The sequence below is a fragment of the Eptesicus fuscus genome, chromosome 3, assembly GCF_027574615.1.
Source record: "Eptesicus fuscus isolate TK198812 chromosome 3, DD_ASM_mEF_20220401, whole genome shotgun sequence".
NCBI classification, from domain to species: domain Eukaryota; kingdom Metazoa; phylum Chordata; class Mammalia; order Chiroptera; family Vespertilionidae; genus Eptesicus; species Eptesicus fuscus.
This window is the reverse complement of record NC_072475.1, coordinates 45,266,318-45,283,040: the sequence shown is the minus strand read 5'-3', so window position 1 is coordinate 45,283,040 and position 16,723 is coordinate 45,266,318. Positions and strand designations below refer to the sequence as shown.

Below are 16,723 nucleotides of genomic sequence, written 5' to 3'. Positions count from 1 at the left end.
TGCAACACACAATATAGCTGCCCCCATGTGGTCAAAGATCCTTCCCCCATGTGGATACAAGATGGCCACTACAAGATGGCCAGCAGGAGAGGGCAGTTGGGAGGGACCAGGCCTGCAAGGGAGGGCAGTTGAGAGGGACCAGGCTTGCAAGGGAGGGCAGTTGGAGGTGATCAACCCTGCAGGAGAGGGCAGTTAAGGGTGACCAGGCTGGCAGAGGAGGGAAGTTGGGGGCAAACAGGCTGGCAGGGGAGAAGTTAAGCATCAACCAGGCTGGCAGCAGAGTGGTTAGGGGATGATCAGGCTGGCAGGCAGAAGCGGTTAGGGGCAATCAGGAAGGCAGGCAGGCAAGTAGTTGGGAGCCAGCAGTCCTGGATTGTGAGAGGGATGTCCGACTTCCCGTTTAGGCCCGATCCCACCAGGATCGGGCCTAAACGGGAAGTCGGACATCCCTCCAGGAGTCCCAGATTGGAGAGGGTACAGGCTGGGCTGAAGGACAACCCCCCGCCGTGCACGAATTTTGTGCACCGGGCTTCTAGTTATATAATGACAAGGGGTAAATTCACCAAGATGTAAGACTAAATGTGTATGTATCTAACAAGACAGTTCCAAAATACATAAAGCAAAAGCTGACAGAACTGAAGAGAAATAGAAAAATCCACAATTAGACTTGAACATCATGGGACCATTAATCCAAAATTCTTGGCCACAGTTTCTCTCAGAAGGTGTTATGAAATTTGACCCTCTCTGTTTCCACACACACAAAAAAATTATCCTCCTCCAGGGAGTTTAGAGTGAGTGTGACATTGTGTCCAGTGCTGTGAGAATCCCACCCTAGCCAGGTGCAGAACTGTTAGCATTGTCAGACATTAGTTACTTGATGAAATTTTAGAGAAAATCAATAGTAATTTTCCAGCAACATCTCTCTGAGAAACCTGAGAAAACTCAAACATAACATTAACAGCTTGTTGTAAACAAATGTTGTTTTTATATTCATCATCTGTTCTCCCACTTCTAGTAACTGTATTCAGATTTTGCTTTAGGGAAAATACCCCTTCTCCAGATTGAGCGATGATCAACTTAAATCAACAAGGATAGTCCAACCCAGCTGGTGTGCACAGTGGCTGAGTGTTGACCTGTGAACCAGGAGGTACGGTTTGATTCTGGGTCAGGGCACATGCCCAGGTTGTGGGCTCGATCCCCAGTGTGGGGTGTACAGGAGGCAGCCTATTGATCATCCTGCCTCATCATTGATGTTTCTATCTCCCCCTCTCCCTTCCTGTATGAAATCAATAAAAATATTTTTTTAAAAATAAGGGTAGTCCATCCTCCTGATTCCAGTGATTGGTCAAGGATGGACATATAGCCCAGCCAGAGCCAATGAGATGCAAGAACATATTTGCTGGGGCTTCCAGGAGAGAAAACTTCCTCTCTCCTCCTGGGAACCACCAGAAAAAGAGGATGTCCCTTTGGCTAAATGATGTGGTGAGAGTGTATGACAGCTGGCAGGCTACAGTCTTTTTATATCATGAGGGAGAACCTAGAACTATACTGTGTAGAGCCTGAGGTTGAAACCTGTGCTGTTGAAGACAGAGTGGAAGGACAGACAGAAAAAGGGTCTTTAATGACATCAGTTGAGCCTCTGACAGAACAGCTCTGATATTTCCCATTATGCAAGGAACATTTTTCTTCTTTGCCTATTAATCTGAGTTGAGTTTACCCCTTCATTCCTCTCTGAACCCCATGTCTTTCTCCAAAAATGAAAACAAAAGTCATGTGATTCAAATGATTCTACTTTTAATGCTGAATATCTTTATCTTTAGAAAATAATACAAAAGCATTCAAAAAGACAAAGTTTTATATGTAGAAATAATCACTGAATGAATAGCAATGCATATATAAAAGGCAAACATTCAGAATTTAAAACTGTAAGCAAAAAAAAATGGGTTTTCCATTTCTATATTTATACAGAATGCTATTAATTCTGCTTTCGCTAAAACATTTGAAGAACATCCTGAGAAAATATTTACCACTATCAACCACTTGTAATTCTTTTTTTCTTTTTGAGGAATATTTTATAATTAATATTTTTTATATATTTAAGGGGTATAAATTGATGATTTGATATAGATATACATTGTGAAATAATCACCACAATTAAGATAATTACCATATCACCTCAGAGAGTTTTGGGGATTTGTGTGTGTGTGTGTGTGTGTGTGTGTGTGTGTGTTTATAATTCTTAAAAAAACAAGAATAGATTCAGAAGGCCCAGGTCTTCCCAAACCCAGTTGTTACTCAAGGAAAGAATGGTTTTCAAATTCCTTCATGGGTTTTTGTATTACAGGCTCAAACTATCTCCTCAAGGAAAAATTCTTCAAGTGTTCTGGAAAGCACAGTCATTCCTAACCTTGGTGAAAATTATTCAAACTATACAGTGGAACAAGTATTAGGTGCTTAAAATCAGAGAGCTCCTAAAATAACAATATTTTTGTTGATAAGGATTAGTTACATGAAGAGGCTGAAATGGAGTTAATTCTGAATAGATGTAGTCTTTGTGAGACATTGATCAAGGTCCTGCAAGGGGACTCAGACAAGTAGAAAACGTGGTACTTCTGGGAAGTTGTCCTTGATTGAGATGTCCCCCACGCCCAGGGCTCTCATCCAGGATAACACATGAAGAAACACAGGGGTGCAGTATGTGAGAAAGGTTTGCAGGGAAGAGTATCATATCAGAGGAGCTTCCTGACCGGGTGGCTTTGAGAACCAGGGAAGATTTCAGCATGTGGAAATGGAGGTAGCTTTCTGGATTAGAGAGAAGAGCATGAGGAAAGAGAAGTGCAGGGGCCATTGAGTGGTCCAGCTGAAATAGGACCTGGTTATAGAACCACTTGTTCTGAGGGGCCTCTCCTGGGAAAAAAACTTAACTCGTGATGAGTTAAGGCCCTCAGGTAAGATGGATGAGAGATGCCCCCTACCAACATCCCAAGGAGGGCAAGTACTTCTAAAAAAGGACACAGTATAATAGAAAAAGTTCATGGCCCCGAGTGTGATTTCTAGCTCCACCACTTTATACCTGGATGACGTTAGGCATTCACTTAACACTCTAGGTCTAAGTACCCCAAATGTAAAAAAGAGGAGAATAATGTATTTTCTGTGTACCTCAGAGGATTGGCATGAACTTGAGAAGAAACCATGGGCACAGAATAGCACTGTCAAATACTTTCCTGTGTCAGTTATCTTGTCATGTATGTTAAGCTCCCCAGTAAATGCTATTATCCTTCTATTGACACTATGTACCAGATCCTTGCAGCCAGGAACATATCTCCTTTAGGATGGAGAAGAAACTATATAACTTCTTTAAAAAGGCACTTGATGAATGAATGAGTAAATTCATGAATAATGTTCAGAACTCTCCAACTAAATAACAATATCAGTCTCCTAACTATGCTGAAAACCTTTGGGCTATCCTTTGACTTCTGGGTTGTTTGGCCCAGTGGAGGCTCTGGTTAAGTGGTCATTAATTGGTGTCATGGTAGAGAAGGAAGCCTGTGAAGGTGGAGTCATTGACATTATCTGCATAGATCCCATTATGCTCCCCTTCCCCATACACCTGGAGCCAGACTTGGTCACCCATATCCAGATGGAGAAGCACAGAGCCAGAGGCTTGGTCCAAGTCCTTGTCCTGGTATTGGTCATAGGTAAAGAGCACAGCCTTGTCCTTCTTGTAGAGGCTGACCTTCATATCTTTCAGGTAGACTGTAATGTGGTAGGAGAAGTAGTAGAGCCCAGGAATGTTGCAGTGGAATTTGCCAGTGGTGCCATCATAGTGGTTTTGCTGATTGTAGAAGATTTTGGTAAAGCGAATGGGAACATTGGGAACAGTGACCCGGGTCTCCAGTCCCACACTGAACGCTGAGCGGTATACATAGGCACTTTCTCCAGGTTCTCCTTTCCTGCCTTGGACTCCTGGAAAGCCTCGGGGACCTTCAACCCCAGTCACTCCAGTTTCACCAGTGTCACCCTTAGGACCAACAAGACCTAAAGAATGAAAAGACCTCAGTGACCACAAGAAATAGAACTCCTGCCTAAGTTGATTCCAACCTAAAACACTGTCTGTATGGCTCCTATATACAACCTGCTTCACTTACAGAGCAAAGAACCAGTGGGAGCATCCAAAGGGGAGAGTTATACCTCCTATTTCCACATCCTCCCCAGCAGGCTTCCATTAATTCTTTCCAACCTTATGTCCAATAAGTCTCCATCCTTGACCTGTCAACTATATACTGTCTCAACCAACCATACTTTTGCTCTTCTATCCCTTTGTGTAGGATGCCCTCCCTTCTTTACTCTGTCCACTCATCTTTCAAGACCTAGCTTAAGCCCTTCCTCCTCCTTAAAGCTTCACTGTTAATCTAAGTTTGCACCTTTTCTCTGTTCCATAATTTGGAATTTGTTCACATTCAATTTGGCATATTTGGAGTGGACTTCCCAATAGTAACCTTTCACAGTCTTGTGCATTAGGCTTCTCTTCTTAACTAGACCAGGAGCTCTCTAGGAGCAGGACTGTGACCTGCAGGAGGTGAACACTATGTGTGATTGAATGTCACTGCATGGAATGGAAATTAAGGACAAATGAATAGAAATAGGAATATGAACAGATTGGGACTAGGATGGATGAGGGTGGAGATGGGAAAGGGGACAGAGAAGGAGATACAGATAGAGCAGAATCAAGGATACTTGATTTTTCACAGGTACACCTATTGTCACCACTGGAAGGCCAACCCAAAATCCACTTTAGGTTGCTTATGAGTCACATAAAAAAAAAAACAACTTTGCTTCTTTCCTGTGTCTAGACCTTAGCCAATAACTAATACCCTTATATAGTTCTAGAAGCATTCCTCTATCCAAGAGAAGTCTGAACAAAAAACTTGTTCTTACCCGCATCTCCTTTTTCACCCTTCTCACCAGGAGTGCCATCTCTGCCATCACGTCCTGGAGCCCCATTGTGGCCAGGATGCCCTGGGATGCCCGCCATCCAACCGGTGCAGACCCCCTTAGGCAGGGGAAGTAGGACTCCAGGTTCTTCGGTCGGGGTATCTTGACCATGACTGGGCAGGACTAGTAACAGTAGAACAGCTGGCAGCAACAGCATCCTGATCCCTGAAATCGGACCAGCCATGAGAGACAGACCGCACACAGCACACTCATACTAGATCTAAGCAAGAGTCACACCACCTCAGCAGAGTCCATTTCTGAGACCTACTCTCCCAATACTCACCTCTTCCAGGAAGACTTTTCTATTTTAATCTACCTTGATCTTTTTCTGCCCTGATATTTGCAATATTTAACATATTCCTTATGGGTAACCACTCTTCTTCAATAGGATTGTGAGTTCAGTGATGGCACAACAATGTTACTCCAATTTGCTCATATCTGAGCATACGACCAGGCACGGAGAAAGCTCCAAGAGTCAACTTGTCAAGAATCCTTCCCTTGAGTTTTCCAAGGATGTTGACTCAGATCATTCTATCCAATTACTTTATTTTTTTAATATATTTTTCTTGATTTCAGAGAGGGAGGGAGAGGGAGAGAGAGCTAGAAACATCAATGTTGAGAGAGAATCATTGATCAGCTGCCTCCTGCATGCCCCACACTGGGGATCGAGCCTGCAACCTGGGCATGTGCCCTGACTGGGAATCGAACCGTGACCTCCTGGTTCATATGTCTACGCTCAACCACTGAACCATGCCGGCCGGGCCATTGTATTCCATTCTAACTAACTCCTCTCTCTTGGCTCATTTTGGTTTTGTCTTTACTACCCTGTCCCTTATTTTCTATGTCTGTTCCTCCTCCTTTTTCTCCCATTCTCTTCCTTCCTCTCCCCTCCTCCTGGGTGACATTAGGCCATTTGGTATATTACACACATGCATACACACACACATACATGCACAATGCATACACACACACACACACACACACACACACACACACACACACACAGCCTTGCCTTGGATTAGTCAGACAATAAGAGTACATTGTCCATTTGCCTGGGCCTCCCTTATCTGCATGTCTTCACATGCCTGATCCCTATGCAGCCTTCAGGACAGTTAAGATATCATCTCGCAGGAACCCCTTCTGGTTATCTCTCCCCCAACTGGGTTGGTTCTTCCACCTCTGTGTTCCCCAGTGGCCTCACTTATCTCCATCATTGCACTTCTTTTACTGTACTGTAATTCCTGATTAGCTCGCCCATTAAACTACCTGTGTGGGGGGAGGCAAAGCCTGACGCACTACCAGCATAGAGTATGTACTAAATAAATATTTTTATAATAAGAAAAAAAAAAGAGCAAAAGAGCCAGAGAGACGAGGGAAGGAGGAAGAAAGGGAACGAGAAAAGAAGACAAGAGACAAGGAGTGTGGAGTATATTTGAAATATGAATTATAGGAGCCCCAGCAAAAAGCTTAAGTGGCACAGGTAGCCAAGGGTCTCTCTGTCTCAGAATCATCCCTCCATAACCCCCTCCCAGAAGATGGTCCTTTACATACCTAGGGACTTGTACCCTCATAGCTTCTGCCTTGATATTAGGGTGATCTTAGCTCCCACATCTGATTGCCAGAGTCTTAGTCTCCCCATCCCTAAAGTACGCCAGAGAGTTGAAAGCACCAAAGAGGGAAATAAGTCCTAGGACCCTGCATCACAGGTATCGCTAAGACCTTCTATCTAGTTTGAAAGGTGGTTAATCCCAAGAACCTGATACTAAACAAAACACAGTCCATATGTATTTTATTTTCCCTAAAGACACTATTTTTCATCAGGTTGCTTACCTCTTATAGATTACATGAAATCTCCAGAATTGGGTTTGGCTTTAGGAGACAACTCCTCTGTGAAGGATGCAGGAAAGACCCTGATTGGCAATCTTACCTCCAAAGATGTGCATGGTGTCTGGAATCCACTCCTATGCCCTATTACCTGGGCTCTACATGACAAAACAACCTTATCTTCACATATATATACTCATTTTCCATATATATATATGTATATATATGTATATATATTAATCTTTTACATATATATATATACACATATATACACACACACGTGTGTGCATTCATTAAAACTAGTAATATAAACACTTTGGAAACTACAGAAAACAAAACAATCCTCCATCCTAATAATGTCTCTGCTTATTTTTAAACATAGTGGAAACATACTTTACATAGAAATTTTATTCCCCTATTTTTGCCTTATATTTTTCTAGTTTTTGCAATCATTGTTTTAAATGTGTATGCGTTAATCCATTAAATGGATACAGCCAAAATATATGTAACCATTTCCATTTTGTTGAACTTTTGAGTTATTTCCATTTTTAAAATATTATTTTAAAACCTGTAACAAATATCCTTAGGCATATAGCTTATCGCCAAATTATTATATGACATATTCTCAGAAGTAAAATTACTGGACCAAAAACTATGAACATTTTTAAAGTTCTTGATGCATATTCCCAAATTGCAGTTTGTTATATTATTACCCAGTAGTATGTCAGTGTGTGTATCAAAGAGCCTACCTTAACTACTCTTACCAGCTTGGGATATTATCATTAAAAACGTTTTTTGTTGTTAATTGACTAAAAGAAACGATACCTCATTACTTTGATCATTAGTGAGCTATACATTTTATTAAAGGCCTGTTTTCTAATTTAATTTTCTGTTCTAATTAATTTTCTCATTCATAATACCCGTTAGTTTTTTTTCACTTATGTAATTAGAACACAATGTGCTTTTTGAATTAATTTGTGTGAGCTCTTTATACAAACACTTTATCACATAGCTATGACTCTTTTCCCTAGTATGTAGATTATTCTTTTGTTTATCCTGATTTTATGGTGACAGAAGTTTTAGTTTTTATATAGTCAACTCTGTTGATATTTTCCTTTGCTTCTAATGTTAAACAGTCCTTATTCATGCTAGGGTTTGATAAATATCCTACTTTATTTTCATCTATTGTTTAATAATAGAATGACTGTTTCACTCTTTAGTCCATCTCTGATATTTTGTTCTAGTGTAAACTACGATCTAAAATACTCAAATGATTTCTTAAAGACATTAAAACTAGTTGTTTAAAGACATTTAATTAAATTAATTCTTTCTAGTGATCTTATGCATCACTTGTCAAATATCAAGTTCAAATGTTACCTTATACACAAAGTGAGAATTGAGAATGAGATGGGTGGATGGAGTGGAGCACAGATAGACAGAGTCAACACAACACAGATAGGGATGCTGCCCCTTGGTGGTCATGAGTCTCTTGTCAAGGCTCACTCTTACCATCTACATGTACCTTTGTTGCCCTCTGCTGGGTGGAGAGCTCAGGAGAGTGTTCTCAGTAGCTCCTGGGAATACAATGAGATGGCTTAGGTTTAGCTCTTGTCAAGATAAGAAAGTGGGGGGAGGGAGATAAGAAAGAGCTGAGTTAAATGAGAAGCCAAGGAAGAGAGACCAACCAAGGCCCTTTTGCAATTAGGAAGAATACTTGTTCTGAGACTTTTAAAATTTCATGTCTTTAAACTTTCCCAATGTTTGTCACCTCCATTCTTTTTCCTTATAGGGTTATCACTAAAACTCCTGAGAAGACTTATGAGAGGCTCTGTGCTTGTTTCTTCAGAAATTAGAAGGGTGGAATCAATGAGACTGTGTTTTCTTTTCCCACAGAGAGACAGGAGGAGAGGATCCAGAATGTGAGAACTGGAAGAGGTAGCTATGGAGGGCCCCAGAGATTATAGCAATGGAGGGCTGACTCCAAAGCTGTTGGGAATGCATTCTCCCAGCTCAAGGGACGGCATTCTGTTTCAACACTTCAGTGTGATCTATTTTTTCCACTAACAGGGTCAGCGGGGTTCCATGACAGTGGCATGGGGTAGAGGTATTGAAAGGAGCGTGGGGGAAGATGGGTACACGATCCTAGAAAGTTCCTGAAGTGAGGAACAAATTCTGATTGAAGACAAAAATTGTCTTCCAGTCTAATTCTGGGTGGATAATTTTGTAATTGATAACAACTGATAGTCGGTGCAGAGGTGCCTACGTTTCAAAAAATTATTCCAAAATCTTTTGTGCTTTGTTTGGATATAATAATAGTTTCACTTTGATTTTGAAAGACTTCTTTATTAAAATTATTAAATGAAACTGTGTGATCTAAGACTCAATTGTGCATATAAAGAAACCTTTCACATGGATCATGAAGATCAGTGCCAAGTTCCACTTCTAATTCTTCATTGTGTAGAAAGTCCTACCTCACTTGATATTTCATTCTCACAGCCATTTTGAGAGACAGTATGAGGCAGAAATAGGGAGCACATGCTTCATGATCTTGGTGCCCAGGTGAAAATAATTTGTTCTTAGCTGTAACGTGTTTCAGTCACATATTAGTTGGAGGATTATGTGGCATAATCCATATAATGTACTTAGAACAGTGCCTGGCACATGTCAGTGTTCAATAAATGTTAGTTCTGGCCCAGCCAGTGTGTTCAGTGGTTGAGCATTGACCTATGAACCAGGAGATCTCAGTTCAATTCCCAGTTGGGGCACATGCCCGGTTGTGGGCTTGGTCCACAATGTGGGGCATACAGGAGGCAGCCAATCAACGATCCTCTCTCATCATTGATGTTTCTCTCTCCCTTTCCCTTCCTCTCTGAAATCAATAAAAATATATATCTTTAAATGTTAGCTCTGATTGTATCCATTTTAGAGATGAGGAAAGTGCTCTTCAAGGAGGTTAAGTGACTTGGCCAACATCTCCGAACTACACATAGAGGAGCTGAAAATCAAACTCTGGCCTTCCAAAGCCCAATAATGAACTCTCAGGCATAGCCCAGAGGAGGAAAACAGCATCAGGGTCACACATCTGTCTTTTGCTATTCCATGCATAGGATGGAGACATCCAATAGCCTGAACAGACCTCCAGATCATGATGCAAGTGACCTGGCTCCTAATCTAAGCTCCACCATTAACTTGCTGGGTGACTTATCTGCCCCTACTCCCTTTTGGACACCATGCTCTTTGCCTGAAAATGTGATTATTAATCCTTATCTCATTTATTTCACATTATTATTGTACAAATCAATTGACTAAAAGTATAAAAAGTATTTTATAAATATACTAGGGGCCCGGTGCATGAAATTCATGCACTGGGGGTGGGCGTCCCTCAGCCCAACCTGCCCCCCTCTCACATACTGGGAGCCCTCAGGGGATATCCTACTGATGGCTTAGGCCCAATCCCCATGGGAAGCGGGCCTAAGCTGCAGTCTGGCCTCCCTTTGTGGGAGGCAACCGGGCTGGTCAGGGGAAGGCACCAGCCCCATCACCCTGCTGCTGCAGCCACTGCTAGTCACCACAGCCACCAAGGTGTTTTCATCAACACGACTCCAGTCCCTTCACCAAGAAAAAATGACAACTTTCTTTAGGCGTTTTCAAGATGTGTCTTTCATAGGATATGCCTTTCTTTCTTTCTTTCTTTCTTTCTTTCTTTCTTTCTTTCTTTCTTTCTTTCTTTCTTTCCTCACCTAAGGATATGTTTCCATTGACTTTTAGAGAATGTGGAAGAGAAAGGAAAAGACAGAGAGAAACATCAAAGTGAGAGGAACACTTTGATTAGTTGCCTCCTGCATGAGCCCTGATCTGGGCCCCGGGCCAGGGAGAAGCCTGCAACCTAGGTACATGCCCTTGATCAGAATCAACCCAGACCCTGCTGTCGGCAGGCTGAGGCTCTATCCACTGAGTCAAACCGGCTAGGGCAGGATATGACATTTCTTAGCCCTCCAGCAGCGGACCTTCGTTTTTTTCTCCAGAAGTGTGGTGGAAAAACCCTAGATCACCTTTTTGGATTCTTATTACCCAAGTTACTAAGAATATTACCAGTGGCATACAGGAAGCTTAGCCAATGGGCAGTCAGAAAAGGTGTTTCCTCTATAGTTCACACCAATCATCGGCTGTGCCCTGCCCAGGCCTAAAGCCTCTGGCCAAAGCTTTAGGCCTGGGAAGGGGACCTCCAGCTCCCTGTGATTGCAGACACCACCCATTGGGCAGGGGACCCCAGCTCCCTGCAATCCACCACAGGAGCAGAACCCCTTGCAGGAGTGGACCCCCAGTTGCCTGCGATTCATCACAGGCTCCCCGCTGGTGCCCAAGGCCGGGAAAGCCTCCAGCGGAGGCTTTCCCGGCCTTGGGCTCGGCCGCACCCCAGCATCCCTGCCACAGATCACAGGAGCCGACCCCCGGTTGCCTGAGATCCGTTGCAGGCTCCCCGCTGGTGCCCAAGGCCGCACCCCAGCTTCCCTGCCACGGATCGCAGGAGCCGACCCCTGGTTGCCTGAGATCCGTTGCAGGCTCCCCGCTGGTGCCCAAGGCCGCACCCCAGCTTCCCTGCCACGGATCGCAGGAGCCGACCCCCGGTTGCCTGAGATCCGTTGCAGGCTCCCCGCTGGTGCCCAAGGCCGCACCCCAGCTTCCCTGCCACGGATCGCAGGAGCCGACCCCCGGTTGCCTGAGATCCGTTGCAGGCTCCCCGCTGGTGCCCAAGGCCGCACCCCAGCTTCCCTGCCACGGATCGCAGGAGCCGACCCCCGGTTGCCTGAGATCCGTTGCAGGCTCCCCGCTGGTGCCCAAGGCCGCACCCCAGCTTCCCTGCCACGGATCGCAGGAGCCGACCCCCGGTTGCCTGAGATCCGTTGCAGGCTCCCCGCTGGTGCCCAAGGCCGCACCCCAGCTTCCCTGCCACGGATTGCAGGAGCCGACCCCCGGTTGCCTGAGATCCGTTGCAGGCTCCCCGCTGGTGCCCAAGGCCGGGAAAGCCTCCACCGGAGGCTTTCCCAGCCTTGGGCTTGGCTGAACTCCAGCCTGCCTGCCCCGGATCGCAGGAGCCGACCCCCAGTTGCCTGTGATCCATGGTTTCCTGGTGGGCATGGCTTGTGGGTGTAGCGAAGGTACAGTCAATTTACATATTACTCCATTATTAGGTAGGATGAAGTGTTCCACACATGTAAGTGAAGAGAATGAAAGCAAACAAATATTTATGGGGTAGCTTTGTGGACCACCCCTTTAATCTCATTTCATTCCCACAACTCCAGAAAGTAGGACTCAATGCCCACAAGAGAAATCTGAGAACCAGAGAGGTGTGATAACCTCTGCCCCAGTATAACAAGTGGAAGCATGCAGAGGTGCCATTTGGAATGGAAGGCTGGCTCCTCTCTACTGCACTGGCTTTCATGGCCCCATGCATAGGAGCTGTTTGCTTTTAAAATTGCAAGGGCTTGTATGCATGCATATAAGCAGAACCAATGGACACAGACACTAAGGGGGTGAGGGCACGAGTGAGAAGGGCAATGCGGGGATAAGAACACATGTAATACCTTAATCAATAAAGAAAAAAATAAAATAAATAAAAAATCACAAGGGGATGATCATGATGTTCTTTGAGTCCTCAAAGGCCATGTTATGATCTCTCATTTTCATATCCTATATAATAAAAGCCTAATATACTAAGTGTCCGGTCATCTGGTCGTCCATTCAACCAATCAAAGCATAATATACTAATGATATGCTAAGGCCGCTCAACTGCTCGCTATGATGTGCACTGACCACCAGGGGGCAGACAGTCGACCAGTCAACCAGTCAACCAGTCGCTATGATGTACACTGACCACCAGGGGGCAGACACTCCAACCAGTAGGTTAGCTTGCTGCTGGGGTCTGGCCGATCTGGACTGAGCAAGATGGGCGGGACATGCCCTGGAGCCCTCCTGTGGTCCCTCCCCAGCTGGCCAACCTACCATGTTCCTCCCCGGCCCTGATCATGCACCTGTGGGGTTGCTCAGCCTGGCCTGCACCCTCTTGCAATCCAGGACCCCTCAGGGGATGTTGGAGAGCCAGTTTCAGCCCGATCCCGCAGGCCAGGCTGAAGGGACCCCACTGGTGCACGAATTCATGGACCAGGCCTCTAGTGTTAAAATGTATGAGAAATTCCACTTTGACCAGCTGGAATTTCAGTAACAAGAGCAGAATCTTGTGAAATACAAGGATGAGGTCTTCTTTGGGGCTGACAGGGGACAGAACAGTATTGGGGGAAGAAGTTACCATGCCGGGCGCTAACTTTTCCAGCAGGAAAGGGCAGTAAAGCACAGTTCACACAGCCCCTGGGAGACAAGAGGGGCCTCAGAAACCATCTCACCCTTTCCCTGCTTTTACAAATGGGGGACTAAGGGCAAGGAAAGAGATGCATTTATTAGATTAACCTAGAAACTAACTCCCACACCAGGAGCTTTTACACATTATTCATTTTATTTATTACTTGCTAGTATTTTAATCTTTGTAAGAATTTCATGAAGCAAGGAAAATAACCCCAACTTTTGGGATGGGGAAACAGAGATTAAGACGATTCCTGTGAGATTCCCGTCTGGCTTCCAAACCAGTGAGCTTTCCATCACATTACATTGCTTCCCAAAAGGCTTCCCAGACTGTTTCTTAATCTGCTAAATGAGATCATGTAAGATGAGGGCCATGAGAACACTTTGAAATTAGCAAGAATGCTTTGGAGCATAAATTGCAAGAGGCACTTTTAAATCTGATTTCATTTAATCCTCCCTGTAGCCCAGCTTTTGACTCCCCTATATAGAAGAATGAAGAGACCAAGATGCTGGTTTAAAAATCATACAACTATTTATTTTATTTTTTTTTCTCTATTGATTAAGGTATTACATATGTGTCCTTATACCCCCATTGCCCCCCACTCCCTCACTCATGCCCTCACCCCCTGGTGTCTGTGTCAATTGGTTAGGCTTATATGCATGCATACAAGTCCTTTGGTTGATCTATCCCCCTTATCCCCGCCCTCCCCTACCTTCCCTCTGAGGTTTGACAGTCTGATTGATGCTTCTCTGTCTCTATCATACAACTCTTAGTTTGAATTATATGAACTTGCCATTTTTAAAGGTCAAAAAATGGTAGAATACTGGCAATTTCACATGGTGAGAACTAATGCTAAATGGCAGAAGCAAGCATTAGCTCAGCTCCCAGGAGCGTTAACTGAAAGCTTTCACTCATCCCTGGGAAAACTGTCAACATCTCCATGCCCAAATCTCTCTGTCTGTCACACACACACACACACACACACACACACACACACACGCATACACTCATACACTCATGTTCTCAAAGAACTAGTAAAGCAGAGCATCCCTCCACCACATTTTTAGCATCGGTCTCTCTGCACATGAAGGAATTCCTGACTGAAAGTTTCTTGTCTCCAGAGCTTCTACCTCCTGACCTCTGCCAAGTGTCTGTCTGAGGCCGCTGGTCTCCTGGCTTGACAAGGAGTAGATGGAAAGTTTGGCCCTGCAGCCACCTTAGAAAGGACAAGAACCAAGTCCTGTGCCTCTCTGTACAACTCCTCAAGAATTCTGGGAGGGTGGCCACAAGGACTGACAATTAAGCCGCAGAGCTGGCTTTCCACTGTTTTGCTTCAAGAACAAAATGGATACCCTCATGCTCCTCTGGGCATATTCTGCCAGCATAAAGGGCACCCCTGCTCCCCAAACTTGTTATGAGGAGCCAACCTTGCCCCTAGGAAAAATTCACCAGGACAGAGGCGGCTACACCCCGTGCAAGGCTTGATCTGAAAACCAGAACCTTCCCGACGAGGGACCCATGTCCTCTGACACACAAGGACTGGCCTGACATCTAAAATGCCTCCCACTCTGGCCTCTACGTTGACAGCTGGAAACAACCAGGATGCCTCAGACACTGCTCACTGGGGAGAGCAGAATTGAGTTTGGCACAGGCCAGGCAGATCCAGCTGTTTCTATCAGAAATTGTCTTCTAAAAATAAGATTTTTCATAAGCCCCTCCAGTATATGCCAGGCCCTTTGCTCACTTTGTTTCATTTGAACCTCTTGAACACCCTGTGAGATGGCCCCACATCTCTAGATATCGCCATATCCACAGATACTCCCAAATCTATAGGCAACAATGTCTCATTCATCTTTGTGTCTTGTGAACCCGTAAAATCTGCTCAATAACATTTGCTGAGTAGAATCATGTGGTAGACCTCAAACTCAGTCTGAGGTCGGGGCTCAGGCATTTCCGAAACTGCCTCTTCCTGTGCTTTTTTCTGTGAGAATCATTTGATCACTTTTTCCTCTTATCTAATTGGACTCTGGCACTGGACCATTCCTCCCCCTCACTGACCCTAACTTTTTCTCTGGGGAGGCATCTTGCCACAGAGTGAACTGGTCAAAATTCAAGATGGTCCCAGGCATTTTGACCAGAGGAACAGTCCCTTTTTTCTTGGAGCTGTGAGAGAATCAAGAAAGCTACCTTGGCTGAGCTTTGCTATATCATTCGCCATGCTGCTGCAACAGAAGAGTGTGGGGGCACCTGAGCCAGAGGCCCCAAGGCAGAGCAGCAATCCCCATCCCCAGCTTCGAACTTTAATCACATTGCTCTTACCTCCAGGTGTGGGATCCACAGACTGCAGTAAGGATGGAAGAGAGGAGAAGATTGCTCGGCCTCAGCAGCCTGCTACTCATGGGGGCAGGCAGTCCCCACCTCACAGCTTTCCCTTCCCATTGGCCAACCCTGTGAGGGCCAGAGACCAATGGGCCAGCACCTTGGCCCTGGCAGCTGCTCAAGTCTCTACTCTGGGGATCTGGGGCAGCCCAGCTTGGTCTGAAGAAGCCAACTGGAGACTCAGTCAAACCCTCATGTTCCCAGGCCTTGGCCCTTATTTTTGTTTCTTATAACAGCAAAAGAAGATGGGGTAAGGTTCAAGACCAGAAGCAGGAAACAATATATTTCTGCATCACGTGAAAAATTTTCTCATGTAAAAGGGAATCATCCAATGGTCCATAGATTTGCCCTAAAAGTCAGAGGCAAATTACCACTGTCACACTCCTGGTCACTGCATATGATGAAGTGTGAAACTGTGTTGGCACTACAGAAAGGGGAACAGGCAGAGGGGGCTGCAATAGAGTAAGAAATAGAATACATCCTCCACTCCCTAGCCTGAACCCCAGATTTTTGAGAGACTATGTGTATTAATTCTGAGAACTGAGGTGAGGGTAAGTTTCTGGGTGGTGTGGGACATGGTTAGATTATGACCTTTAGAGGCCCTGAATTCCAAAAGATTATGGATCCCCCACCCCTATGTAACTCATATTCAATATAACAGAAAACTTACATAAAATGTGATATTAGAATACCATCTTCCAAGATATTTCTGGTTCCAAAATTCTAGATAAGGCTTTGAGAGCTAACTGTTCAGGTGTGTGTGAGTGCCTTAACCATGTGCCTAATCCACCTATTAAGGAACCTAGCTCTGGGATGGAGCAGCCTGGAGGACCAGACATTGCCATCCACATTGATGTTCCTAGAAGGCTTAGGCTTGAAATAGCAACATTCATCACCTTGGACTTTTTCTTGGCAGACCCATGTTATATTTTTGAAGGGCAGGATCAAAGTTGGTTCTTGCAAGCCACAACTTCTGATGCATTAAATGATCCCAGCAGGGCTTAAGATCCCAGTAACAAATTCTATAAGACATTCAGAAACAGATTGTTTTCAGGCAGAGGATGGGCAAGAAAGTGTCTGCCTACCCCCAAATACCACCTCCACTGGCCACACAGAGCCTAAAAGTCCACCAACAAAGTAAAATAAAAGTATGACCCAAGGCCTTGA

At 44.7% G+C, this 16,723-nt stretch overlaps 1 protein-coding gene across 2 annotated transcripts; it reads right to left on the bottom strand.

Moving 5' to 3' along the window:
* Positions 1-1,777: 1,777 nt before the first annotated feature.
* ADIPOQ (adiponectin, C1Q and collagen domain containing) lies at positions 1,778-15,529 on the bottom strand. 2 transcript variants are annotated; one of them, XM_054711504.1, is made up of 4 exons: positions 15,497-15,529; positions 8,329-8,393; positions 4,939-5,160; positions 1,778-4,038 (listed from the first exon to the last, which is right to left on the bottom strand). In XM_054711504.1, the coding sequence occupies exons 3-4, from the start codon at positions 5,150-5,152 to the stop codon at positions 3,518-3,520; spliced, it is 735 nt and encodes a 244-aa protein (XP_054567479.1). In that variant the 5' UTR covers positions 5,153-5,160; positions 8,329-8,393; positions 15,497-15,529; the 3' UTR covers positions 1,778-3,517. The 2 variants fall into 2 exon arrangements, with proteins under 2 accessions (XP_054567479.1, XP_054567483.1); XM_054711508.1 differs by having other exon boundaries at positions 8,342-8,393.
* Positions 15,530-16,723: the final 1,194 nt, after the last annotated feature.